We start from the raw sequence: 26,198 nt of genomic DNA on the forward strand, positions 1-26,198 counted from the left end.
GCAGACTTCCCATTGTGCTTTATGGAGTTTTTGTTGTTGTTTTGTTTAATGTACTCAGTAGTCTCTCACTTCGTATTTTTATACTGTAAATAAACTCCAGTCTGTGACACGGAGTTGTGTATTCCAATGAGGATATTTCAGTCCTTGGTTTTTGGACACAGGGCAGAGTGAAAGACGTCTAAAATACCTTTCCAACTGATTCATTGCTATTTTGGTTTTTAAAGCTGTCAGCTAAAAAGACTACCCTCTATGGATGGCCCTTCCAAAAGCGACTTAATATTACTTTGCCAGTAGGCGTAAGGGGGAAAAAGACAAATCATTTCAATGAATTCTAACGTCTTTGATTGCAGAGTATTATGTACAAAAAGGGCAAACTGAATGTGTCCCTGCTTTTCTATAAAAAAATGTACAACTTTTTACCACAGTATTTTTAAAGTGTATGCTAATTATTTCATGCAGTGAGCTCTGCTGCTAATAATCTACACGGGTTATCTACACCAATACACTAAGAAAGAAAAGAGATAAATCAACAGCAAGCGGTCTACAGCGGCGTGGGGGTGCGCACACCATCCACTCAGCAGGGGGCCATGCTGGCACACCCACCCTTCTGCTTAGCAAAACTGGCTGCAGCTTTTAGTTTCTTGGAGCACTGCCCTTGTGTGGAATTAGTAATATGCACCTTTCCCATTTTGCTCTTTTTCTTCCAAAACTTTTGATACATCTGTTCTAAAAATCTTACTGCAGTTCTAACTGTCAGGAACTCGGAAAGCATAAAATGCCACCCCAAGACCAGTTACTACATTTTTAAAATAATGATCTAGGCTTGTCATAAATTAAAACCGTTTCCTTGACTGTTTCACCTGGGTGTTAATTACACTTCGGAGGGCCTCCTGACAATGAAAAACAAACGGTGTCCGCCCTGCTGCCATGGACCTGAGTTCAGCTAACCAGAGAACAGGTGCTATTTGTTGTTGTTGTTTTCCAACATGTGCTAGCTTCAGTCAGAGGGTCTGAAACGAAACCAAATTTTAAAGTCACTATTCAAATTCACAAAACGAAGTGTAAAAGAAAATTAAATAGGGGTGCCTGGGTGGCTCAGTAGGTTGAGCGTCCAGTTTCGGCTCAGGTCATGATCTCACGGTCTGTGGGTTCAAGCCCCGTGTCAGGCTCTGTGCTGACAGCTAGCTCAGAGCCTGGGGCCTGTCTTTGGATTCTGTATCTCCCTCTCTCTCTCTGACCCTCCCCTGCTCGCTCGTTCTCTCTCTCTCTCTCTCTCTCTCTCTCTCTCTCTCTCTCTCTCTCTCAAAAATAAATAAAACATTAGAAACAAATTTTAAAAAAGAAAGTTGAATAATTAAACTCTTCAAATGCACTAAGGCTTGAGATACACCGTCTTAAACATCAACAAGAGTGAGGAAAACACCACCTTGTTTGACCTTTGTCCTTTTGCCCCAAACTCTGTGCCTTCTCGGGTCTCCTGAATGAGACCTGGGCCTTTCCGGCCTCGGAGGCGGGCCCAGGCGCCTCCCCGCCCCGCCGCCACCCCTCCTCCGCGGGCCAGCAGCTGCAGGGAGCCCTCCCCCTCCGCAGGTGGGTGTGCGCGGGATTCTGGGTGAGGGTGCTACTGCAGAGCCGTTGCCTGGCAACAGATGCTCGCACTGCCTGCGCTCCAGGTTACCCTGGGTGCTCCCCTAAAGCTCCCCTTCTGCTGCCGCCACCGAGCCAGCTGGGATTTGGGATTCTGATCCCATGGTTTAAAACACAAATGAGGATTCGTTTCCCAGACCAGACTAGGAAAAGGCCAGATGATTGGATTAAAAAAATTTTTAAGGTGTCTTGAACTCCTACCTGATAACAGACTTTGTATTTCTCATAAAAAAAGGTTGCATCACTGTATACGGACATTGATTTCTATTTTAGAATGTTTAGCATTGGACTGTGGAGCACACTGTCCATCGTATAGTGCAGAACACAAGGGTTTGTGTCCCAGATACACCTTACTCGCCCCTCTAAGCTTCTGGAAATAATGGTGACAATAGTTCCTTACTACAAATGCCACACAAATTTTTCCACAGGAAGGATTAGTGCAGTGCCAGCAATCAGTAGACAGCTACTAGAAGTTATTTTACACGGACTTATTCTTCTTCTTATTTTTATTATGATTATACTGATATGTTCACTTGTTTAGGTGTATTATGGCATGTTTTTCATCATACCGATTTGTGTAAATCTTCTTGAATTGCAAATATAAGAATTTATCTTTAACCCTGTTCAATGATAAACTCAGGCATATTAAAATGTTTCAGCGCTTATTTCCACAACATTTGATTCAAATCAGGCAGCATCCCATCTAGCGGATAGAAAGGAGCTCTGAGGAGCTGGACAAAATACTTTCATAACCAGCCAGAAGCAGAAACAAGGAAATTATGCTAGGTTAAAAAGTGAGTTGGTTATTGCAAGGTTACTTGCCTTTGGGGACCAACGGGGTATATGAGGCAGATTATCTACCTAGTGCTGATCCGGCCATTCCAGATGAACAGGTTTAAAATTTCATTTCTGGGAAAGTCGAAGCTATAATTGATTGTCAGTTTAGCGACCTGGGACTTAGCATAAGCGACTCCATTTTGGACCTGTTGTCTTATCTTTTAACAGCTCTCATTCTTAGATCTGAACAAATGGGAACTTTTTGTGTATTTTTAGGGTCACTGAATTATCAGGCTGCCTTCAAAGTGTGGCTTTGGGGTTCTAACTTAATTCTCCCTTTATAAGTTTCCATGGGATTTCTCCCAACTAACAGTTTTTAGAAATCTTGGCATTAAAAAAGTTGACTAATCTTTAAAAACATCCCACTACACTAAGCAATTTTTATTTAACTTGTCTTGCCTCCCGACTGACCCATAAGCACAGTACACACCAGGTTCTATTGCCATGTATAAACATTTGCGTTAACTCAAGGGGTGAGGCCTGGTAACAGTGATAACTAGATCTTTTAACATAGCACAGAGTATAGTATGGCACTGTAGGTTTGCTTCTGACAGTGTCGAGAATAATTTATTGCTCTTGTTTTTTTTAAAGTATTAATATTTTCAACGTAGTACTAAACTGGACAAGTACTTTCTGAACTTAAAACCTGATCACAAAATTCCTTTCACGAGACCCCAGACTTTGAGCAGGAGTTATCTCTGACTTTCGTGAATTCATTCATCCATTCGATAAAGATTCCTGGTGCAGTTCCTATGGAAGGCACTAGACTAGACCCAGGTGCTGCAGGTGTAAAGGACAGACTCAGACTCGGCCCCTGCAGGGTACCCCGTCTAGTAGACTTTGGGGAAAGCTGCAAATAAACTATTACAATGCAAGGAGCTGTTGAGACCATGCGGGCCGAACCCGAATGTGGAGGGAGTAGTGAGGCTGGAAGGATAATTAGGAGATGGCATTCCAGGTGTTCCAGAGAGAAGCAGCAGATGGACCCACGAGTGTTCAGGAAATACAAATAGTTGGAAGGAGAGGCAGGGCAGTGCTGGGAAGGGGAGACACTTGAGAGAGTGTGGCCACAAAGTTTACATCAACCCTGTCTCGAAGCATCATGGTCGAGGCCTCATACGTGACGGGTCATGGCAGATCTGTATTGTCACTGTGGCAACACGGTGCCAGCACTGGAGTAAGTGAGGCATTGCTGAAACTCAGGTTAGATTAATGATCCAAGACCATGGCGATGGAAGACAGGGTGGAAAAGACAGGAAACAGACTCTTTGGGACACAGTAACTGTTTGGGTTTGCAAGAAGGAAAAGGAGTCAGGAATAGCTCCCATGTTCTGGTTTAGAAAATCACGGGCTTTTATCAGAGAGGAATGGGCTGGAGGTGTGGGGGCAGGCGTAGGGGAGGAGCTCAGCCCTTGGCAGGTAGAACTGAGGATCCCTGTGAGGCATGGAAATGGAGGGGTGCTTGGCCACGGTGTTGGACCAGAGGGCGAGCGGGGCTGGAGATGTGATGTGGACATAGAGTCGTGTGCACAGACTGTGGAAGGTACAGTCAGCCCTTCCAGGAATGTGTGCAAAGGGAGAAAGGGCAGCTGGGGTCTCAGGCAGCTCCACCAGGCAGAGGGTGAGCAGGACTTCAAAACCACCATGTGGTGGAAGACTCAGGGCAAGACAGCCTCAAGGAAGGTCAGTGCCAGCTCCCTGGTGAGGTCAAAGAAAGAGAAGACCTAAGTTCATGGATGAAGTTTAGTGCCCGGGAGGCCACTGATGACCCTAAAGAGGTGAGCCAAAGCCAGGCTGCCAGGAGCTGAGGTGTGAACAGGAGGTAAGAAAGGCCAGGCCAGAGTCATACGTCCTTCCTAACTCTTGTCTGCCATGTGGAGGGACAATGGTGGCGCTAACAAGGAGCCTGAGATATAAGGAGGTGCCGTTGAGTTGGAATGAGACAGAGTTGAGTACCTTTGTCCCCTTGAGGTAACAAACCAGCAGAAAAGGGGAAGTGGAGAAAAGAGGGGAGAACCAGAAGAGAAGAGACACATGGACCAGTGAGGTCCGCTCTGCCCGAGTGCAGGTTGCAGAGGGACAGGCAGCAGAGAATGGGGAGCCCCCCCGCCAGCCCTCCCGCTCCCGCAACCAGGTGATGTTTGCTCCCTGTAAAGATCAGGCCTTGGCGAAAGTGAGAGAAATGTGGGCTGGGAAGGAAAAACCCGGAGCGCTTGAAGACAGATGAACAAAGCCATGTAAAAGAATCTGCGCACGGGCTCAGGCCCCCAAGGCCTGGAAACCACTACCAAGCCATAACTCCACCGCACAAGGAGGTGATCTTGGACGTGGACTTTTGCTTGGTCGCCTCTTTTGCCATCCTTCCCGCAAATCCAAAAAGGCAAATGCAAGGCTGCGGACCTCGCACTCAGCACAGTGAATGGGAGCGCAGTCCGGACTCCTGCCTTCATGGGTTCCACCGCTGCGTAGCCAAGTTCGAGGCCACAGAGTCTCCTAGGGAAGTAGTAGAGCTGTTCAGAACACTGCGAAGTAGAAACGGGGGCTGGAGATAAAGACAAGAGGCTAAGGGAGGCGGCGGCGTGGGTGCGCTGGAATAGTCTAGAAAATGAACGGAACAAAGGCGGTGTGACTGGTGAGCCTCTTACAGATCCTCCTCCCTGATAGAATATGCATGATTCTGCGCGAGTCCTCGCCCGCCAGGGAGCAGGGAGGCGTCCGAGGCACCGGCGGGGAGCGCACGCCCAGACCCATTCTCCGGGGCTCGGAGTGCGAGAGAGCCACGCGGCCGCGGTGTGGACCCGGCGCGGGTGATCGTCCCGCGGGCCGGGCTCGTAGAGGTCAGCCCCCGACCCCTCCAGCTCCGTTAGCGCTAGCGCGGGGGCCAGATCCTCGCCAGCTGGCCAGCTCCCCTTCCCTGCCGCGCGGAAGCGCGGGGGTCGCTCGGAACCGGGAGGGGGCGCGCGTCCGACGGCGGAGGCAGGGCTGCGCGTGAGCCGGCGCCTGGTGCCCACAATCGCCCTTCGGGGACCAGGCGACGGGTTCCGTCCCTCCGCGCCGCAGTCGGTGAGCAGCCGACGGGGTCTGGGCACCCTCACGGCCCCGCTGGGCGCTTCCCGGCCACGCAGGCGGGGGCCGGGCTGAGCCGGACCAAGCTCGGTGGGCGGTGCGGGCGCCGGGACACGGGGCGAGCGGTGGGCGCAGCGCCATCCCGGCTGGCTCCGGCAGAGCCCGGCGCTCTCGCCTCCGTCTCCTTTCATGCCATGTCGTTTGCCCAGCAGAAAATACTAAACCTTTATCTTTTAAAAGTATGTATTTGGCTCCGCGGAGTCGTCCTCACATCCTTTTTAGTTGGGAGTTTGCGGTGGGCAGAGGGAGGGAGAAGGAACGCTTGCTCTGATCGAAAAACACCGAGAGACCAGGGCATCTCTTTCAGCAGCAAGGAAGAGAAGCCGTCGCAGGATCTGCACACATCTACAACTCCCTATTACTTTTTGTGCAAATTCCTAACTCTGCCCGACGACGTTCGTCCAAGGGGACAGGCATGGGGTGTTTGGGCAACAGCAAGACCGCAGAAGACCAGGGCGTCGATGAAAAAGAACGACGCGAGGCCAACAAGAAGATCGAGAAGCAGTTGCAGAAGGAGCGTCTGGCTTACAAAGCGACTCACCGCCTGCTGCTACTGGGTAAGGGCGGTGGGCGCGCGGCGGCTCCGGCCCCAGCAGAGTGCACAGCCCTGAGCGGCGAGAGCGAGCGCGGGCCCGGGCGGGCAGGGAAGGGGCCGCGCGCACCTCCGGCGACCGAGCCACCGCCGGCCCCCTGGACCCGCTCTTCCAGACACGGACGAGCTGGCGTGTACTGGAAAATGTCTACGCCGGGTAGGGTAATTGCTGGCTGGGTTGGCCGGGAGAGATGGCAACGGAATTGGGCTACAGATGACAGCAGTCTTTTTATTTGTTTGCAGGGGCTGGTGAGTCTGGGAAAAGCACTATCGTCAAACAAATGAGGATCCTGCATGTCAATGGATTTAATCCAGAGTAAGGAATGATCAATTTCGCTTTTGCTTCCAAACTGCATGCAAACTTTTTCACTTCTCTCTAGCCTTTCCCGAAGTGCTTTCTTTAAACAGTTAATTTGATCATTGAGTAGACTTTAGAGAGGGAGGAAAATAGAAGCCTGATGTTGAATCTGTAATATTTAGGTGAATCCTTTTGGTAGTGTCTAGATCAAAAAATAAAATAACTTGCTTACCAAAATATGACTTACTAGATATTCTTGAGGTATTGGTCTGTGTGATTGGTATTGCCCTGAGCACACTTAGCCAATATGTCACTGTGTACTTTTCTCTATGTCCTTTGGCTGCCGTTATTTCAATTCATAACTATCAACATATGGATAATTCTAATAAAATGTATATACAAGTGTAGCTGTGTAGTTCTTATATGCAGCTATTCATATCCACTTTGCCATGCTGTGTGTAGCCAGTGCGGTTGTTTAAAACTATATACAGATGGTAATGTGTGCATTCAAGTTTGCTTTGAGTACAAATTAGAAAAAAAGCATGTTTTCCTTTATGAGTTAAAAAGATTTGCAACTGTTGTCTTGCGGGTTGACTTTGATCCCTAGGAGAACCAGTCTAGCCCCATGCTACAGCTGGAAGTTCCAAATCCCACTCAGCTGATTCAAGTGAGTGCTAAAAGTAACTAAATTAATAACATTTGTCTTTTAATATAGGGAAAAGAAACAGAAAATTCTGGACATCCGGAAAAATGTTAAAGATGCTATTGTGGTAAGGGCTTTTTAAAAAATGTTTGCTTAGTATATTTTAGTTGTCATATATGGAGCCTAAGTGCTATGTTTATCCATATACTTTTTTCTTCGTTCCCTTTTAGACGATTGTTTCTGCTATGAGTACTATCATCCCCCCAGTTCCACTGGCCAACCCAGAAAACCAGTTTCGATCAGACTATATCAAGAGCATAGCTCCTATCACCGACTTTGAATATTCCCAGGTAGGTAAATCCTTCTCGAAATATTTTAAATGGTTCAAGAGAACCACTTTTAATGAGATTGCTTGAGAATCAATGCTAATCTTATTTTATTCTTGACTTTATTTAAAATCTAGCTCTCTGCCTAGAGAAATGCTTTCCTTCATATCGGAATATTAACATTTGTTAAAAATATTAAAGACAATAGGATTGTAAGAAATGCTTTTATGAAGTATCCGTGAGGTCGGTAATCGGGAAAGTAGCATACCTTTAAGAAGTACCGATAGTACTTTTTCCTATATGTATTTCTAAACTAACAAGTAAGCGGTTTCCGAGATAACAAAAGAATAGAATTTACATGAGCAGAGAGAAATACTTAAGGTAAGTGATCGCTTCTGTGGGAATAATAGAACAGAATTCAGTTCACTCTTACGATGCACGTCTTGTATCTCAAACGAAAAGAGAATGCATGCTGTAAATAACATGGATCCCTTCTGAATGTTTATTCCATGATGGAAGAATGTAGTTCGCTTCATATCGGCCATATTTACGGGCGCTTTCCTAGCCACTTGAATGGCAGTATTGCTCATGTGAGAGGGTGAAATGAATTGTAATTTTTTTCTTTGGTGTATATACATATCATCAAACTATTGTTATGTGGTGATAATTGGATTAAGCATGTGTCAAAGGAAAACATATTGGTTAGATTTCTCAGAAAATCATTTTTCTTACCATTGTGCCAAAAGAACATTTTTGTGTGCGTACCTCTGTGTGTGTGTGTGTGTGTGTGTGTGTGTACATACGCAACAGTAACAGAATTTCAAAGTTTTTATTGCCCACCATAGGGCTCTTGAGACATTTTTCTTTCTCAGAATCCTCTCTTCGAAGGGAAGGTGAGGCGGAAGGCAGTGTGTACAATGGACAGTGTGTAAAATGCTCTGGCTGAAGTCTGGGCCGGTGTCTACCTGCTGGCCCCTGCTCTGTGTCTTTAGCAGAAGCCCCTTCCTATAGGCTCTGTAGCATGATGGCAGATAGGGATTACCCTTTTTTAAAGCTTTTATTTGCATCCTTTCATTTGATTTTTGCTTCAAATAAGCATTCCAGTGTAGTCAGTGAAAGCTCTGGAATTTCTAAAAGGGAGGGTTAGAGGTGGCAAACTGACCAGAAAAGGGGGCTAGGGTGTCTGGCACTGCAGGCACACTTTTTTTTTTACTGAACTGTCTTTTTTATTGTTTTAATTTTTTTATGTTTATTTATTTTTGAGAGAGAGAGAAGGGAAAATGTGAGCGGGGAAGGGGCACAGAGAGAAGGAGACACAGAATCTGAAGCAGGCTCTAGGCTCTGAGCTGTCAGCACAGAGCCCAATGCAGGGCTCAAACTCCTGAACCATGAGATTATGACCTGAGCTGAACTTGGACGCTTAACCCACTGAGCCACTCAGGTAGCCCCTGAACTGTGTCTTTAACTGGATGGCTTGGAGGGGGTAAAGGAGATGACGGGGAGGAGTGTAGCGGGTAGGACCAAAGCTGTGATTCAGCCAGCTAGAGCTATAGGGTGTCCCCTAGTATCTGCGACCTTGTATGTGACAAAGAGGCCCCCCAAAACTACAAGGTCCTAGCTCAAATCACAGATGGGGTCCCCATGCAACTTCAGATTTGCACGTTCACAGACCTATACTTAAATTCTCAAGTCTCTCTGGTCGTGTTTGCTTGAAAGTAATTATAAAACATCTCCTATATCATTCTGATTTAGGAAAAAAGTGATTCTTACCATATAATGAGGAATTAGAATTAAGGTGTGTAAGTCACATCTCTTCTTTCTTCACATGATAGACTCACACCTGATAAGGGACTTCATATTCAATGCCAAGTTCAGAAACAATCAGCAATTCCTTGGGGCATTACTAAGGAATCCAAAGCACCTAACCTGTGAAAGTGTTTTTGAACTGTATCATGAATCTTTTTAATAAAAGGAGAACATTGAAGAACCCATGTCCTTTGAACACATGTATTTTTACATAGGCGTGTTAAGGCTACTTTAAAATGACTATCAGAAACCATAATTCATTACAAACAAAGTAAAAGAGAATTAGAACCCAGAAATTCTGCGTCAACTGGGATAAATGCCAGTATGCTCTTTCAGACTTTTTTTTTACTTTTGGTAGATTTTAAGCCTAATATTATGTTGTCTTATGTGCCTGTGGTGTGTCAAATGCGATTATGTTTCTAATAGTGTCTACCTTTATATCAATAAGGAAATTAATATCTAAATATATAATGTTCCTTCTGAAAATGCTATTTTTATTTTAATGTGCGCACATTTTTCAGTCACATGTATTCTATCATGCTCTGAAATAGGCATCACTTATGTTACTAACAGTCGCTGTGGGGAGGTGGGGGGTAAGGGAGAGCGTTCATGGCCAGCCCACCCAGGTCTGTACGGACCGGAGGTCCTTTGGAGAGCTCTGAGCCGTGGTGTTATGTACCAGGGCTGTGCTTTCTCAGGACTGCTCTGGCTGTAGGTGAAGAATGGATTGTGGGAAGGCAGAATTGCAGAAGGGCAGCTTCCGGAAGCTCTTATAGCAATCCAGATGCGAGACAACAAAGCAGTGTGGTGTGCGGTGGTATCATTCAAGGATAGGCGCCTCGTTCATTCTTTTCTCACGCCTACATCCACACTTGTCTTTCTGTGGACCGAGGTCCATCCAGGAACCCCTTCGCTAGTTAGCACCATGCCCTTACCTCCCGCCCATCTACCCGTGAGGCGACTGAGAATAGTCTCAGGTGATGACTGTGACAGATTCCCCCCTCCACCTCCTGAAAAACTCTTAGCACAATACCAATTAATTAAATTATTAATTTGTGTGGTTCCTTTCTTCTTAAAATGTGGGTATTTTACTAGCTCTTTTAAAATTGTGGTTTGCTAGGTTTTTTCTAAGGGGAAGCTGTTAATAAGGCTCCAGGAGAAGTGAGAAAGCAATCTGACGTGTTGATCAGTGCTCTTCCATTCCCCCCTTCTATTTCCTAAGTTGACGTTTTGCAGGTCAGCATAAACCGGAGAGCAGGAACTCTTCTGTCCTCTCCTGCCAGGTAAAAGTACACAAGGCATTTGGATGAGGAATAGTGCACGGGTAGGGCCCTGGGAGCTGCCCCTCTTGGGTCTTAGATCCACCACTCTCTAAAGACGGGACCCCAAGCAAGTGGCCTGCCACTCAGTGAGAACAGCTGTGGGAGCCGGGCTTCCTGGAGCGTCTGTTAGAAGGGTGCACGGCAGGGCTGAGAAGCATCCAGTGCTGAGGCTACCCCTGACTGTGTGCTTGTCCTGTGTCCTCTGGGGAATGCGTGCAGAATTCTAGAACTCACATCACCCATGTTAGTGGGCTAGTGTTTTTTAACCAACTGAACTCTCTCCCACCACCACCCAAAAAGTCTTAAGCCCACAGTATGTGTCAAGTAGGAGTAAGTTTTCCGTCTGGGGCCCAAGCTTCAGTAGCCCCTGAGTCCCCAGTATTTGCCCCCAAACCTCATCGGGGCCCTCTGGGCCCCCCAGCACTGTCGGAAAATGACAGGCCAGTTGTGTAAGCTCCCAGGGAACAGGCGGCTTCTCCCCTGGCTGTCCTCCTGTCCTCTCCCCCAACAACTCACACCCCACGGCTGGGTACACGAAAAACAATTCCCAAGTGCCTGTTAGAATATAACACAATCCTTTGTCCACGTCACCGGGGAGCTGGGGCTGTAATAAGTCAGGGGACTGGCCACCTGGGCCATCACGCTGCGTTACAGAAAGGAAGGTTCCCCTCCATACAGGGAAATAGTGAACCCTCGCTTTCACTCAAGGTGGCATTTAGATCCACGTCCCAGGCATGTACCCTGTTCTTTGCCTTTTGAGGGAGTGAAGCTTACTGTGTGTTGTAAAAGAGAAAAGTAACATTAGGAAGCGTAAAAAGTGGGAACTACCAGGATGTGTTCCACAGCTATCTGAAATTCTTAAAAATCTGTATGTTTGGCATCCAAGAGAAAAATCAGCTTGGATAATTTCAGATGTAAGTAACAAAAGGGAATTACTACACAGGTGCACCTTGGGGCTGCACTTTTCCCAGATCTCGGCTGCCCTTGGTGGGGTCCTCAACCACCCAGAGGGGAGCTCACTGCTCTGAATAGGAGCCCAAGCGGAGAACGGCCTCGTGGGGCTTGGGCTGTGTCTGCACTTTTAAGGGCCAAGGCAGGGCCTCGAAAGAGCATCTTTCTGGGGTAGGAAGTGGACCAGGTGCTCCAGAGACACCTGTCCGGAGTCTGTGGACTGGACGGTGTCCTGGTCCTGAGGGAAAATACTGGAGGCAGACCACCTGGGCTCAGATTCTGGCATCCCTGACACTGCTTGACCTTGAGCCAATCACTTCATTGCTGTCTGCCTTTTCTCAACTGTGAAACGGAGGTGATCACAGTACCTACTTCGTGAGATTGTTGAGGATTGAAGCAGTGATCGTGATGGCACATGGGAGGGGCACTCTCAGAATTAGCATCGCTGCCATGGAAGAGAAATTGGGAGTTCTGGCATTGAGTTTGGTGCCGGTGTGCCTGGCCAGCCCTCCTCACCACAGCCCTGCCCTAGTGGCCTCTGATGAACACCCAGCTGCCTGAACACTGTCCGCTCCTCTCTGGGTGCAGGGGGAGACGACTGAACCCTTTCATGATTCCCCCACCAGCCAGCGCCACCCTGCAGCCCTGTTTGGAGCCAGCACCTGTAAACCGCGTCCTCTGTCCATGCCAAGGGCTGATGTCCCCAGCGCCTCACAGCGTACCTGGGGGGAGGTGTCTCTAACTATCGCCAAAGAGCCATCAAGCCATCGACTGGCTCTGACTGCTCAGGAACCCTGGCCTGCAGGTCTCCGCACAGCATAGATGCCCAGGGACAGGGGGAGCTTGTCCAGCCACTCTCCCACCTGGCCTCTGTCGCCCACAACCCCTGCGTCTCAGCCCTGTTCCCCCTCCTCCATCTTACTTCCAGTCAGATTTTCTTAAAGTGACTTCTGGCTTCCTTCTTTACCACCATCTTTGCCCATCTTTGTCCTGCCCTTCTGTCCTGTGCCTTGCCTAGCAACCAGTTCTCTGAGGCCACCTGGAACCTCCCTAGATTTGCCAGATCTCTGTCAGATTTTTCACCTTCCTCCCTGGGGCTACACTGTGTAGTTTTGCCACAAGTTCCAGCAAGCTTCTGGCTAATTCCTGTAACCCAGTACTCACCCCAACACACACTTTCCAGTAATAGAAAGATGAGATGTATCCCGAAGACCCCCCTCCCTCCACAAGGGGAGTTAATACTGAAAGTCATCGCACTTCAAGAATAGGTGCCTCCTCAGGAAAGTTTTCAGCTTTTGACTTTTTCTGAAGAAAACATTTTATATGTCCTAGGGTATGTTTCTCTAGTTTAAAAAAAATCCTAGAAAATTATTATTTTTTAATAATAACCGTTCTTTTTCTCGTTTGCACACCTGGAGTTTTTTCCTTTTCTGAAGTTTTCTGGAAGTAGTGAGTGCCCATGTCTCAGAGCGAGGCCGCCATATTGATTTTACAGGGTATTGTCAAAGTCGTATTTTAAAAACAGTGGTGTGTGTTGAAAACAGACTGTTGGTGAGGCCTCAAAGCTCCAGCTGAGGAAACAGCTGGAAAAGAGGGAAAGAACTTTCCAGGGAGGCAGGAAGTTTGATGATTTCCCACTGTGTGTCGAGCACCCAGGTTGTTGGCAAAGATGGAGCATGGCTTCCCTTTCTCTCCAGTGAGAGGCTTTATCAACAGAGTGGTCTGAACAGCAGTCTTCAGTGGGATAACATTGATGGTCCCCAAGGCTTTTTCTGCCAAAACTGAATGTGAGGGTCCTACTGAGGGGGAAGGGTGGATGTGCAAGAGGTCACCTTAGCTCCTCTTGCTTCCTCAGTATTTAGTCAACAAACTTAAGTGTCTGTGGATCCCAAGGTGAATGAGGAGTGCTACTTTCCTCTAGATGCTTCTATGGTCTAGAGGGAGTACAGACTTCTGAACAAGTGGACGGCGTTGTATAATGCTACACTAGAGACGTTTATGGGCAGGGATTGGGAGTGTATGGAGGACCCCACCTGACCAGCTTCATGTTGAGCTGAGGCCAGGGGACTTGGGCCTCCTCCTCAAGGTTGTGGAAAACCATTCAGTGAGTCCACTCAGGGAGTGACAAAATGCAAGTTGTCTTTGGAAAGACTACTCCTGAATTCATTAAGAGGCAGGTCCTGCATGTGTGCCCTTAGCAAGGCGCTCTGAGGGTCCGTCTGTCATTGGACAGAAGGCACCCATCACAAACCTGCCTCCAAGCCTCACTTAGCTTGTTTCAAAATGCTAAGGAGGAACCCCCATACATCATTCTGCACAGCTGGTGTGAATGAAAGGCATTGCTGTTATTTCAATAAAATATTTTGTTTAGATCCATCAACTAGACTAAAGCTTCAGCGAGGATGCTTTTTTAAAATTCCATTTTTTTCTTTGAAACATGATCATAAGGTCATTCCTAACAAGTAACTTCTTATTTTGAAACAATTTTAAACTTACCCCCAAAATGCAAAAGTCATACAAACAATTCCCGGGCACTCATCACACTGATTCACCAATAGCTAGCTGGTCATATTTGCTTCCCCATTCGGTCTACACAAACACACATTTTTTTCATGAACCGTTTGAGAGTTGGTTGCAGGCACCGTGTTCCTTTACCTCTGAATAACAAACTTAAGTGTCTAAGTACAGTTATCAAAATTAGGAGATTTAACATCGATATGATCTTGTTTTGTAACCTACAAATGGTATTCAAATTTCACCAGTTGTCCAAATAATAATATAGTGAAAGTATAGTCATCATCATCATCATCGTCATTGTGATAACTCTGGTCAATAGTTCAATCCAGGATCAAGCACTACATTTCATTTCCATTTTTCCTTTATTTTGCATCAGTTCCTCAGCATTCCTTTCTGTCACGACATTGACCAGACGTTAATTTTGTGGAGTGCCCCCACTGTGGCTCATCTAATGTGTCATGACCAGATACAATTAATGCATTGGCAGCAAAAGCCCAGAAGTGACCTTGTATCCTTCCTAGTGCATCCCGAACGTTACCGCTGAAGCTCTTAGTGAAGGTGGGGTCTGCTGCCCTTTTCATCTTTGTAATTCCTACATCTGTTCTAGGAATGTGGTGGTTTTTTTTTTTTGAGGTCCTATAAATATCCGTTCTTATCAAAGTGGTCACACTCTTGATTTTAGCAGACTAATTCATTTTATCCACAAAAAATATTTAAGAGGGCAAGCTGTTACCATTTCTACATCCCACAGTGAAAACCAAATGGAATGTAGATCATAATGCTGCTCTTCACATAATTAAAAGGGCATCATTCCATGCTCTTCATAATAAAAGCGTGTAAAGTGACCTGTTGTCTACAAAACACCACGAACTCGGGGCTTATGCCACAAGGCAACTCCTCCCTAGAGTGTTTTTCCCCTTATAGAAGATACATTTTCAGGGTCACAAAGTAAAGCAACATATTTTTTTAAATTCCTGATACACTTTAAGGGTCACAAAGTAAGGCACCGTATTTTTTTAATTCCTTGAGTAAGATGTCATTGAAACTTCAAATCCTTTGAAACTGTGAGATTTTTGCTGTCAAGTCTCACCTCAACTTTTGATACATTGAGAATTTGTCACTTGGCTTACCGAAGCAGAAGTTCACTTCAAAGGACACTTGTTCTTTTCAGGAGAATATGACATTAAAAATACCTTAGCACTGGGGCATATTGTCGCTATCATTGCTAGTTTTATGTAACTGTGAGAGACAACAACTTGAACTTTACAGCTCTCTCTCAGGAGATGGTAGAAGGAGCAGACAAGTAGGCTATACTTATGTCACATTAAGACTTGAATGAGTTGATGCATGTGGTTTTGAGAAAGGTACACTGCGGTTTGAAGATGCAGACAATGACTTTACTCCTGGAAAGGTTCCTTTAAGACACTGACGTTTAAAATTTTTTTTAGTTTTGCACGAGAACCTCATCCATAATGCGTGGGGTTTTCTCCTCACCTCTTAAAATAATCCTGTACATTTTCTATTCTGCCTTTCTTATAGCATTGGATTAAATTAAATCCACTGTATATATAACGTTTCCACTACACAAAGCAGTTTCATTTTCTAAGTTGTATTTGTATTTTTTTTGAATAGGAAATATTTGTATATGGCACAAAGTCCAAAAGACATAAAAGGGTGAAAAGTCTCTCTCTTACCCCAGCCCCCAGACACCCAGTCTTCCATCCAGAGACAGCTGGTATAGCACAGAATTGACTTAGGGCTCTCAGAGAGCAATCCTTTTAACTTATTTTTATCTCACAGTGAGTACTCCCTTATAAAACACAATGGCAGTGATCTTATAAGTATGGAGAAAATATCTAGCCTGAATGCCAAGCAAACGTTTTTGAACGTTGACATTAAAAATTTAGCATAAATCGTAAGGAAACAATCTTGGTGTTTAGACAAAATGCCAGAGTACTTGATTATGAAAATATAGAAAGGTCTTATTAGGCATCTATTAAATATCCATGTTTTATTTTTTTTCTTTTAGAGTAATAGTTTTCTTTTTTCTTAATTTTTAAAAAATAATTTATTGTCAAGTTAGCTCACCTACGGTGTAGTCTTGGCTTCAGGAGTAGATTCCCGTGATTCATCACTTACATACAACACCCAGTGCTCATCCCAGTGCCTGTCACCCACCTCCCCCACCCCATCCGCCCTCAGTTTGTTCTCTGTCTCTTATGGTTTGCCTCCCTCTCTGTTTGTAACATTTTTCCTTCCCTCTCCCTATGGTCTTCTAAATTTCTGACTTTCTCTGACTGACTTACTTCACTCAGCAATATACTCTCCTTACAACGTGGATGGAACTGGAGGGTGAATAGCCATGTTTTAAAGTGTAGAAGCTGCAGCCTTCATCCCTCCAAGGGAATGTTACAGTATAGCAGTTAATCCAAGTGGAACACCTGGAGGGCATTTGACCTTTGGGTTCTGGGTGGCTAAGAATCTGTCAGAGCACTTGGTGTCACTCTGGGGCTATTTCTCTGACCATGTATAGTCGGGCCACATGTCCTGTCTCTGAGGAGTCTCCCATTCATTCTGTACCCAGCCTGTAGTATTCCTTCTTGGCTTTAGGGCATTCTGTCCCTCCCACACTTCCCAGACCTTGAAACTTCTGCATTAGGAAAGACCCCTGCTTTCCTCCCATGTGCCGGGCTTACCTCCATCTGCACATTATTCGTGGTCCCTCCTTTCCCACTAGTTCTTGCTTTACCACCTGCCAAACCTGCCTGCTGTTTTTTAATTCCTCTACCTGAACAACCAAGATTCCCAAAACAGTTTGTGTGCTAATCTTTACTTTAAATAATGATTTGTCAGAGGTTCCTGTTGAGTACTTAGTAAGTACTCAGCTAATGCTGAGTAATTTAAGTAACAAAAGAGTTATCTGTCCCCTTTAAGTCCCTCTGATTAACAAGGCTTAAATTCACTTAGAAAGTGGATTATGTGTCATGATTTCAAATGTTTGCCTGTCCTTCTTATTTAAAGCTCACGTCATGGTCATGTTGTGTTTCGCCAATAAACATGTATTTAGTGGGGGTAGGAACCATCTCTTCCTTGCTTGCCATGGCATTTGCCACAGAGTTCTGCTCCAAAATGTGTGCTGAAGTCATCAAAAGGTCATTGCCGTGCACTCAGCACTGTACGTAGGACTGTGAGTGACGCAGCTGCACGAAGACTTGCAGCCTCAGGAAATCTACACTTAGTGAAGAAACAGGGTGTATGTACGGCAGTCTGTCGTATGCGCTATAGAATTAGTGAGCAGTATCATGTCGTGTAATTTAATGCTGCCTCATGTGGAATAGACTAGAGATTCTGTAGCCACTCGGAAAAGAAGATTCCTGAGGACAGTAGGGCTCAGGCCACAGGCTTGGTGGTCACACCAGTGTGATGGGGCTCCTTCCTGGGAGACTGGTGTTTTCATCAGCAGAGCAGCAAGAGCTAAGGACCGTGTTGGGGAGAAACAGCTGAAGTCAAGGTGGGTGTTGAAAGGAGATGGAGAGTTAAGGAGACAGGACACAGGCTGCCAACCCAGCGGGAACACGTACTATTCATCTTATTAAAAACGGGCACACCATGGATGTGTGGACTTATGGGAAACTGAACAGAAGAATGCAGACAGGAAGAGACATTGGCCCTCCACGGAGTCACACGGGCACTCACCTGGTCAGGAAGCGCACCCCCATCACAAAATCAAATCAGGATCCATCTTCCAGCGTGGCTCCTTTGTTGTCCTTTGGGACCACGGGAGCCATGAGCTTGGCTAAGGTGAGCCCATGGTCTGCCGACTGGCTTCATGGTGTTCAGAAGAAGAAACAATGTCATCTTTTAGCTTAAATAGTGAAATCACAGTTGTGGCAATCAATTTGTTACACATGCACATAATTAGTGTTTAAAGAAGTCACTAACTAATGTGATAAAAAAAAAAAACTATGCTCAGGCTAATTATATTTTTTTCATTCTATAAAGCATGTAAAATGTAGGAAAAGAAAAGATAAATGGCCCTTCATTTCCAGTTGAATTTGCTCATCCTATATTGAGGTGAAATGAATCTTACCAAAATCTTAACTTATCTTATGTATTTATCCACATACACATCTAACACACACACACACACACACACACACACACACACACACACACACACGGAGGCTGAATCATTGCCAAAGTATTATGTAAGTTGTGAACATTGTGAGCCTGGGTGGGTCAGTCAGTTAAGCATCCAACTCTTGATTTCAATTCAGGTTATTCTCTCAGGGTCCTGGGATCGAGCCCCACATCACTCTCCATGCTGCACACGAAGCCTGCTCAAGATTCTCACTCTCCCTCTGCTCCTCTCCCCCACAAATAAAATAAAATAAAATAGTAAAGTAAAGAAAAATGAAATACTACACTTAGGTCAATGATAATTCTTCAAAAATATCTGAAAAGAATGAAAGGTGTTATCACAGCAAAAAAGTCCTTTTACAGTCATCTCTGGAAAAGGAAAACAGGCATTTTTCTCCTTACTTTCCCACTGCTACTATCATCCATCAAATAGGAGAGTGATGTTTGATTTCAAAAATGACTTTTACCACCCATGATTCTTGATTGGGTTCTAGAACCTCCTACATAGTCTCAGTCGAATGAGTATTTGTAGAAAAACAAGAATTACGACTTGAGTTTTCATTTTAATCAAGTATACTGTTAGCAGTTTTGTGGAATTATTACCAGGTTTCATTTATTTTTATGCATAGCAGCATATTCATTACCTTAAAGAATACCTTTAGTGAGAATATGACTGATTTGAGAAATTATTGGAAGAACCCTAATGCCTCTTTCTCAAGCTTCCTTTCCTTACCCAATCTCCTAAGTTTTAACATTATCTAAATGTTCTGTTGCTTTGCATTTTAAATGCTTATCCTAGCCAAGTACTCATTTTTAAATTTCTTTAGGTTTTTTAAAATAATTCTTAAAACATTGTATTTTCATCTGTTTTGGTTCAACTGTGTAATCACCTACCCAAGAAACTACAAGGACACTGACTGGCATCTTTATCTACTTGAAAGAATTAAGCTGATAAAGAGTATCATCATTTCTTAATTTTATTGTTAAAAAGTTCTCTTTAGTAAGTAGTACATCGTATCATCACGTGAATTTATCTCATTTAGTAGAAGATAATGATCTTTCAAATTAACCACGATCAGCTTTCTCTGAATAAACATTCAATACAGTTTTTCAAGAATGGTTACCTGGTATGTCAGAAATGGGGGTAAACACTGGAAATACCAAGGTGAACTTGTGTGTGTCCAGAAGGAGTTTAAATAAATAACTAGGACACACTGAGGTATGTTGTCCATGCAGCAGAGGGTGGGATTGGCCTGTGAGGGAGCAGTTGGTGGCCCTGTCCCAGGGAAGGTGAGACCCGGACCACACTGAAGAATGAATGAGTTTGGCAGGTAGACCAGGGATGGAGGGCATTGGAGCCAGAGCAGTGCCCTTACAAATTGTGAAACATCCGTGGAGTCCTGCTCATGAAGGGAATCCAGAAAGAGAGTCTAGCCCTGCAGAAATGCCCTGGTGAGACCCTCTTAGAGTCATGGCTGTCTCGGAGCTGAGTTTTAGGTAATTCAACTGGAGACTTTTATCCTTACTCCAGTGTAAAATTTTATAGTATAAGTGTTATGGTAGACATAAATAAAAACAGCTGTACAGATAATAGCAAAGAAATTACAATACATTTAGAAAATGTCTGAGCTTCATTGAAAAGATTGCTTTCAATGGTCTAAGTTGGTTTCTTTGAGGATAAAGTTGAAACTACTTTGTAATTAAGCCAAATTATTATTCATGAGATCAAGAAACTTGGGAGATTAACGCTTTCCTGGGTGTCTGTGTTAAGTCTTGCTTTGTACTCGGCTCTACTTTTGTCCCAGCGGATCATGGGTCATATGCAGTTGACTTCTTCACTTCATTTTGACCACACCTCCTTTTCTCCATTCTTTTTTTTTTTAATTTTTTTTTGAGAGAGCGAGAGACAGAGCATGAGTGTGAGAGGGGCAGAGAGAGAGGAACTTAACCAACTGAGCCACCCAGGTGCCCCATCCTTCTCTTCACTCTTATCTTGACTTCTTGATTCTGAGCATTTCAGCTGGAAGTGGACCTACGTGTGTCTAGTCTAGCCTTAAGTGTGGACTTACTTTATAGATGAGCAAGATGTGACAGCAGAACCTTAAGACACTTGTCTCGGGTCCTCCAGATGTGTTGACCCTGAAGTCAAGCCAAGACTGGAACACAGAGTCTCCTAATTCCTCACTCACTTTCATTGTCTTCATAACCATTATGAGTGGTCCAGATCTGCATTTATAATGAAGACTTGTTTTGCCTATTAGATTGAATAATAAAAACTTGCCAGGGGGACAACATCAAACTGAGAGGTTTTTACATGTCAAAGGAAACCATCAACAAAACAAAATATTTCAACAGAATGAAAAGGCATCTAACTGAATGGAAGAAGAGATTTGCAACTGATAGAACGGATAGTGGGTTAATATCCAAAATATATAAAGAATTAACACAACTCAACACACACAAAAAAATTAATTTAAAAAAATAGAGGATTTTAATAGACATGTCTCCAGACATATCCAGATGGCCAGAAGACATGTGAAAAGCTGCCCAACACCACTCATCATCGGGGAAATGGAAATCAAAACCACAAGGACATCACCTCATACCTGTCTGAATGGCTATTACCAGAAAGACAAGAAATAACAAATGTTGGCCAGGACGTGGAGAAAAGGGAGCCTCATGCACGGTTGGTGGGAATGCAAACTGGTGCAGCCACTGTGGAACGCAGTATGGAGGGTCCAAAAAGTTAAAAGTAGAACTACCCTATGATCTAGCAGTTCCACTTCTGGACGTTTATCTGAAGAAGACAAAAACACGAATTCAAAAAGAAACATACACCATCGTGTTTATTGCAGCATTATTTACAATAGCCATGATATGGGAGCAACTTAAGTGTTCTTGAATAAATGAATGGATATACAATGAAGTATTACTCAGCCATGAAAAAATGAGATCTTGCTATATTGTGACAACATGGATGGATCTAGAGGGCATTATGATAATTGAAGTAAGTCAGAAAAAGACAAATATCGTCTAACTTCACTTACATGTGGAATCTTAACAACAAAGCAAATAAACAAAACTAAACAGAAACAGACTTCTAGACGAAAAGAATAATCTGATGGTTGGCAGAGTAGAAAGGAAGGAGGTGGAGGGATGGGTGAAGTAGGGGAAGGGGGTTAAAAGGTACAAATGTCCAGTTATAAAATAAATAAGACAGATTACAAAATGAGGAATTGCCAGTATGTGGCCATTTTTGACCTACAGTATGCAGTTTCATGCGGTTTAACCTATGGATTGGGTGTGCCACCGACCAGCCTTCAGTACCTTGGTGCCCAGATCCTCGATGAGGGGCACCATCAGTGGCCAGGCTGCAGCAGGCCAAGGCTCTTTCCTAAGCCTTCCAAAGAGCCATCTCCTGAGGGAGCCTCCCCACCTATGAGGTGAGAGGTGGCAAATCCTCCTGTCCCCCAGGCCCTCCGTTTCCCACTCCCTAATGCGTTTAGTCAGTACTGCCTCCGTGTTTGTTTGGTTGATGGAACACAGTCCTGGCGGCTAAGAATGTGACATGTTCGCTTGTTTACAGTCGTAACCACGAGAACTTCAAGCAGTCAGTGAAAGGGTTTAGTGTGATGTCACCCTGAGTAAGTCTCAGTGCATGTTGGGGGTGAGAGATCAACAGGATGATGTGCTTTGTGTAGCCAGTCTCTTAACTGGTTCCCTTACTCAGCCTGGTACCCTGTCTTCAGGCTCTTATTTTTTTTTTTAAAGAAAGTAAACAAAATTGCACCAGAAATCTAATAATAATAACCCTACATATATAGTTCTATTAAAACAGAGGCACCTGGGTGGCTCAGTCAGTTAAGCCTTGGGCTCAGGTCATGATTTCATAGTTCATAAGTTAGAGCCCCGTGTCAGGCTCTGCGTTGACAGCCCAGAGCCTGGAGCCTGCTTCAGATTCTGTGTCTTCCTCTCTCTCTGCCTCTCCCCTGCTCATGCGTGTGTGTGTGTGTGTGTGTGTGTGTGTGTGTGTACGCTCTCTCTTCCTCTTTCTCTCAAAAAATAAACCAAAATTGCAATTGTATCTAATTCATTTTGGTGGCTAGAAGAAAGGTTCCTTAAACATTATGGAGATTCTAGTCTTATCTCTACCATCTACTATAGAAATTCAGGTGAGTTAAATGACATCTCTGTGCTCGGTGTCCTTATCTGTAAAATGGAGATAACAATAATAATAATAATGCCTACCTTGTGATGGAAATTAAATACACTAATGCATCTAAGTGCTTGCCCTTGTGCCTGGCACCATGCAAGATTCCAACAGCTGTTAGCTATTATCCAGTCGCCTTTCTGGTAACATTTATTAGGTGTTGCCAGGTTGCAAAGCTTTGGAAACTTAGGGATTTTGCTGTTGGATACATGTGTAGCAGAAACACACTGAGTACTGTTGCTCAGGGGGGAGGTGGGGAGACACTCCCCCTACTCTCCCCAGGGAGACAGGGCAGTGCTTGGGATCCTTGCTAAATTCCTGAGAACAGCAGGGCCCTTGAGAGCAGGGAGCTGGGAGCTGTCACCAACATGGGACAGTGCCTATGCCTCCCCATAGTTACATGCATGCACTGCACCCAGGCTACCCGGCTCTTCTGAGGGCGGCCCCAGCGCCAGTGTGGTTCTGAATAAAGGGTAAGGCTGTGGTGTTGGCAGAGGACTCTCTCTCTCTCTTCCCTGCCTTTTCAGGGCTTGGGGTTGCATGGGAAGAGCCAAAAATACTATATTCTGCAGAAAATGTTTTCATCTGGAGTGAATTATATAGTTTCAGTAAAAGTATAAGGAAAATCAAATTGAAATCTTAAAATGCATTAGACCCTATCAAAAAAGTTTTTCTACCCCTCTTCATCTTTTTTTGTGTGTGTGATATTGGTAAATTGCGTTGGTGCCAATGAAAATAATGAGTAACACTCACATAGCCCTTCACGCAGGTGCTGCCCTACGAGGTATGTCCACAGCAGCGCTCTGGGTGGGCACTGCCGTCCCACATCCCACGTGAGGAAACACAAGCACAGAGAAGCAGGCAACGTGCCCAGGGCGGCAGAGCTGGTGGGGCCGTGGTTCAGGTCAGGAGCCCAGGGGGTCTGACTCCAGAGCCTGTTATGTCACCTTCCTGGGCTCAAGGCCCCCTGGTTCGTGTCGCACGCTGCCAGCCTGATTCCAGCAGCAGGGTGCAACGTGGGCAGGGTGTCCTTCATTTTGATCTTTATTTTCAGAGTTGAGGTCATTGAAAACTGCTGATTCATTTGTATGTCTCAGATAAGAAATAACAAGCAGGGTCCTATATCTGACTACATGATTGTCTGGGGGTGGGCAGCGTTCGCCCGGCCGGGGCCATCTTTCAGATCCTCATCTGAAAGAGACAGCCGCTGTCTCTCAGGAGACCCCAGTGTGTAGGTAGGCAGAGAGTCCTGCTGAATCTGCCCTTGACTGTGGCTTCTTTCTGATTCCTGATCACTGAAGATGAACTTTCTGCCTTGAAGGGGCTGCTTTGTATCCTTCCCCCCTCTGAGGGAGGGGTGAATAGCCAACTGCTGACACTCACTGTGGATGACAGTGAAGAGGGTGGCCAGGCTGGGTTTGCTCCAAGTCCCTATGGCTTATCCATCCTCACGTGAACTGTCATTTGTGAAAATGTCTTCAAGCCATTAGTTCGGGTATCACTGGATACTTAGCTGAAGTTTCACATGGATTATCTCATTACACACACACACACACACACACACACCCCTATGAAGTAGCCATCATTACAAACCCCGTGAAGTGGAGGAGGAGGGTCAGGGGATACCTGGCCCCACATCACAGAGCTGGTGCCCAGAGAGCTGGTACTTACCTCTAAAGCCTGCACTCCACGCCGTCATGTCTAAGGGTCTACCTACAACTGAACTCCTGGGCCTGTATCAGATTGGAAATTATGAAGCGGCAGACGAGTTACTGTGGACGAGGGGCACCTGGGTGGCTCAGTCAGTTGAGTGTCTGGCTTCAGATCAAATCATGATCTCATGGTTCATGAGTTCGAGCCCCACATTGGGCTTACTGCTGTCAGCTCAGAGCCTACTTCAGATCCTCTGTCTCTGCCCCTCCCCTCTTGCTCTCTCTCTCTCTCTCTCAAAAATAAATAAACCTTAAAAAAAAAAAGGTACTACAGGGGCACATGGGTGGTTTAGTCAGTTGAGTGTCTGACTTCAGCTCAGGTCATGATCTCATGCTTCATGGGTTTGAGACCTGCCCTGGGCTCTGTGCTGACAGCTCAGAGCCTGGAACCTGCTTCAGATTCTTCTCCTCCCTTTCTCTCTGTCCCTCCTCTGCTGACACTCTCTCTCTCTCAAAATAAATTTTTAAAAAATACTTTTTAAAAAGCCCTTTTACTTTTTCTCATCATTAGGAATCAGAAGGCCAAATGCATTTTTATTTACTCTTCTTTTCCCTTGATCTTCTTATAAAAACTCAGTTTATGGTGTGCATGTGTAAGTTCAGAGAATGCTGGAGTCAGAGATGAGGAGCAGGAATCCCGGGGAGGAGTTAGGATCTCCCCAAGTTCACGGCACGACTAACAGTGACAGTCCTTTCTTCTGGGATCAGCATTCTTACTAGTCGTGTCTCAGATGACACAGAATTAGTGAGACTTTCTCGCTTTAAAGTACAGTGAACCATACAGCTTAAAAATCACACCAAATCTCCTATGATTCCAGCTGACCTACTTCAGGAGCTCTGTCCATGCGGCACCTTCCTTGCCTGCGAAGGCCTGGGCAACAGGGGTTCTGACGGCTACAGTTCCGTTTTATACTTCCGTGTATCCAGAATACAGCAAATTGTCATGAGAACTTTAAGAAAGGCATATAAACAAGGAGATCTACGAATCTAAGCAATGTGTTCATCTGAACGGTGCAGTTGGAATGGGAAGGGTATGCTCACAAAAAGCATCTTCAAATTCTAGTAAGAATGACGAGACAATAGAATCTGCATATAATATAATTAGCATTTGGGAATGTCTCTCCCCACATCCCTTTCTTCAGTCTCTTCTTTGTAAGTTGCTGAATCAAGACCCAGTAGGCAAGCTAAATGGGCACGTTCCCCTTCACACTGGGAAGGTTGCTACGGAATTCGGCCTTCCCAGAAGAACAGACTCCTCTGTGCTCATCCAGCACTCACTACTCACTGGGGGCTTCAGACACACATGCTCCCTTAATCCTCACCAACAGCCCAACAGGGGGAGACTCCTGGCGTCCCGTCTTATAGACAGGAGACTGCAGTGCAGAGAGGAAGGCCACACCACTTGTCAGTGGTGGGTTCAGGTCCAGAGTCTGGCTCCAGAGTCTATATTCTGAGTATCCTCACACAGCTACCTCTGGGCCCCAGAGTCTACACCTGCCTACCAGCTTATCTGGTACCTAAGATTCCCACTTATTGGCTCGCTTCCCACAGATGCCTGTGTTGCCTCCAACCACATGCTATTCAGGAAAGGACTCTCACCACGACCCATGACATATATACAGTGACTAGTGGCTGTTGAGGCAGGGAGAGGAGCAGCTGTTTGATTATCTGCCTTCGGCATTGAAATGGAAAGTCTTTTGACCCATCCTTGGAACAGATGAACATAGTTCAGTATCAAAGAAAAATTGAATTCCCTGGAATGTCTGAACCCATCTGTGGTTCGATAGACAAGGTGACTTTTGTGTCCAAATTAAGTCCCATTTATTTTCCCAATTATTTTAATTTATTTTCAGTTAGTTCTTCAAAAATGCTGCTAACTGTAGGCCGAGGGAGTATCCCTAGATCGTTATGCAAGTCTTCAGAGCCCAGAGTCACATCTGCAGTGGCAGGGTGAGGTGACAGAGAAACTCTGTAGGAAGGGACTTGGCTTCTCTTCCCCTCGGCGAGTACAAGCAAAACATCACTCAATATCTGCGGGGTTTGTTGCATCATCTGCAAAAGTGGATGCGAA

At 45.2% G+C, this 26,198-nt stretch overlaps 1 protein-coding gene across 2 annotated transcripts in view; it reads left to right on the forward strand.

Annotated features, from left to right (window-relative positions):
- Positions 1–5,219: 5,219 nt before the first annotated feature.
- GNAL (G protein subunit alpha L) overlaps positions 5,220–26,198 on the forward strand; it is a 99,527-nt gene continuing 78,548 nt past the window's right edge. The window contains exons 1-5 of one of the 2 annotated variants that reach the window (XM_029921241.1): positions 5,220–5,321; positions 5,921–6,167; positions 6,446–6,518; positions 7,216–7,270; positions 7,374–7,493. In XM_029921241.1, coding sequence (XP_029777101.1) covers positions 6,026–6,167; positions 6,446–6,518; positions 7,216–7,270; positions 7,374–7,493 — 390 coding nt within the window. In that variant the 5' untranslated portion in view covers positions 5,220–5,321; positions 5,921–6,025. Of the gene's footprint in view, positions 5,322–5,690; positions 5,790–5,917; positions 6,168–6,445; positions 6,519–7,215; positions 7,271–7,373; positions 7,494–26,198 lie in introns of those variants that run through there. The other variant, XM_029921240.1, reaches the window with a different exon arrangement.

Source organism: Suricata suricatta, chromosome 14 (assembly GCF_006229205.1).
Source record: "Suricata suricatta isolate VVHF042 chromosome 14, meerkat_22Aug2017_6uvM2_HiC, whole genome shotgun sequence".
Classification (NCBI taxonomy): Eukaryota; Metazoa; Chordata; class Mammalia; order Carnivora; family Herpestidae; genus Suricata; species Suricata suricatta.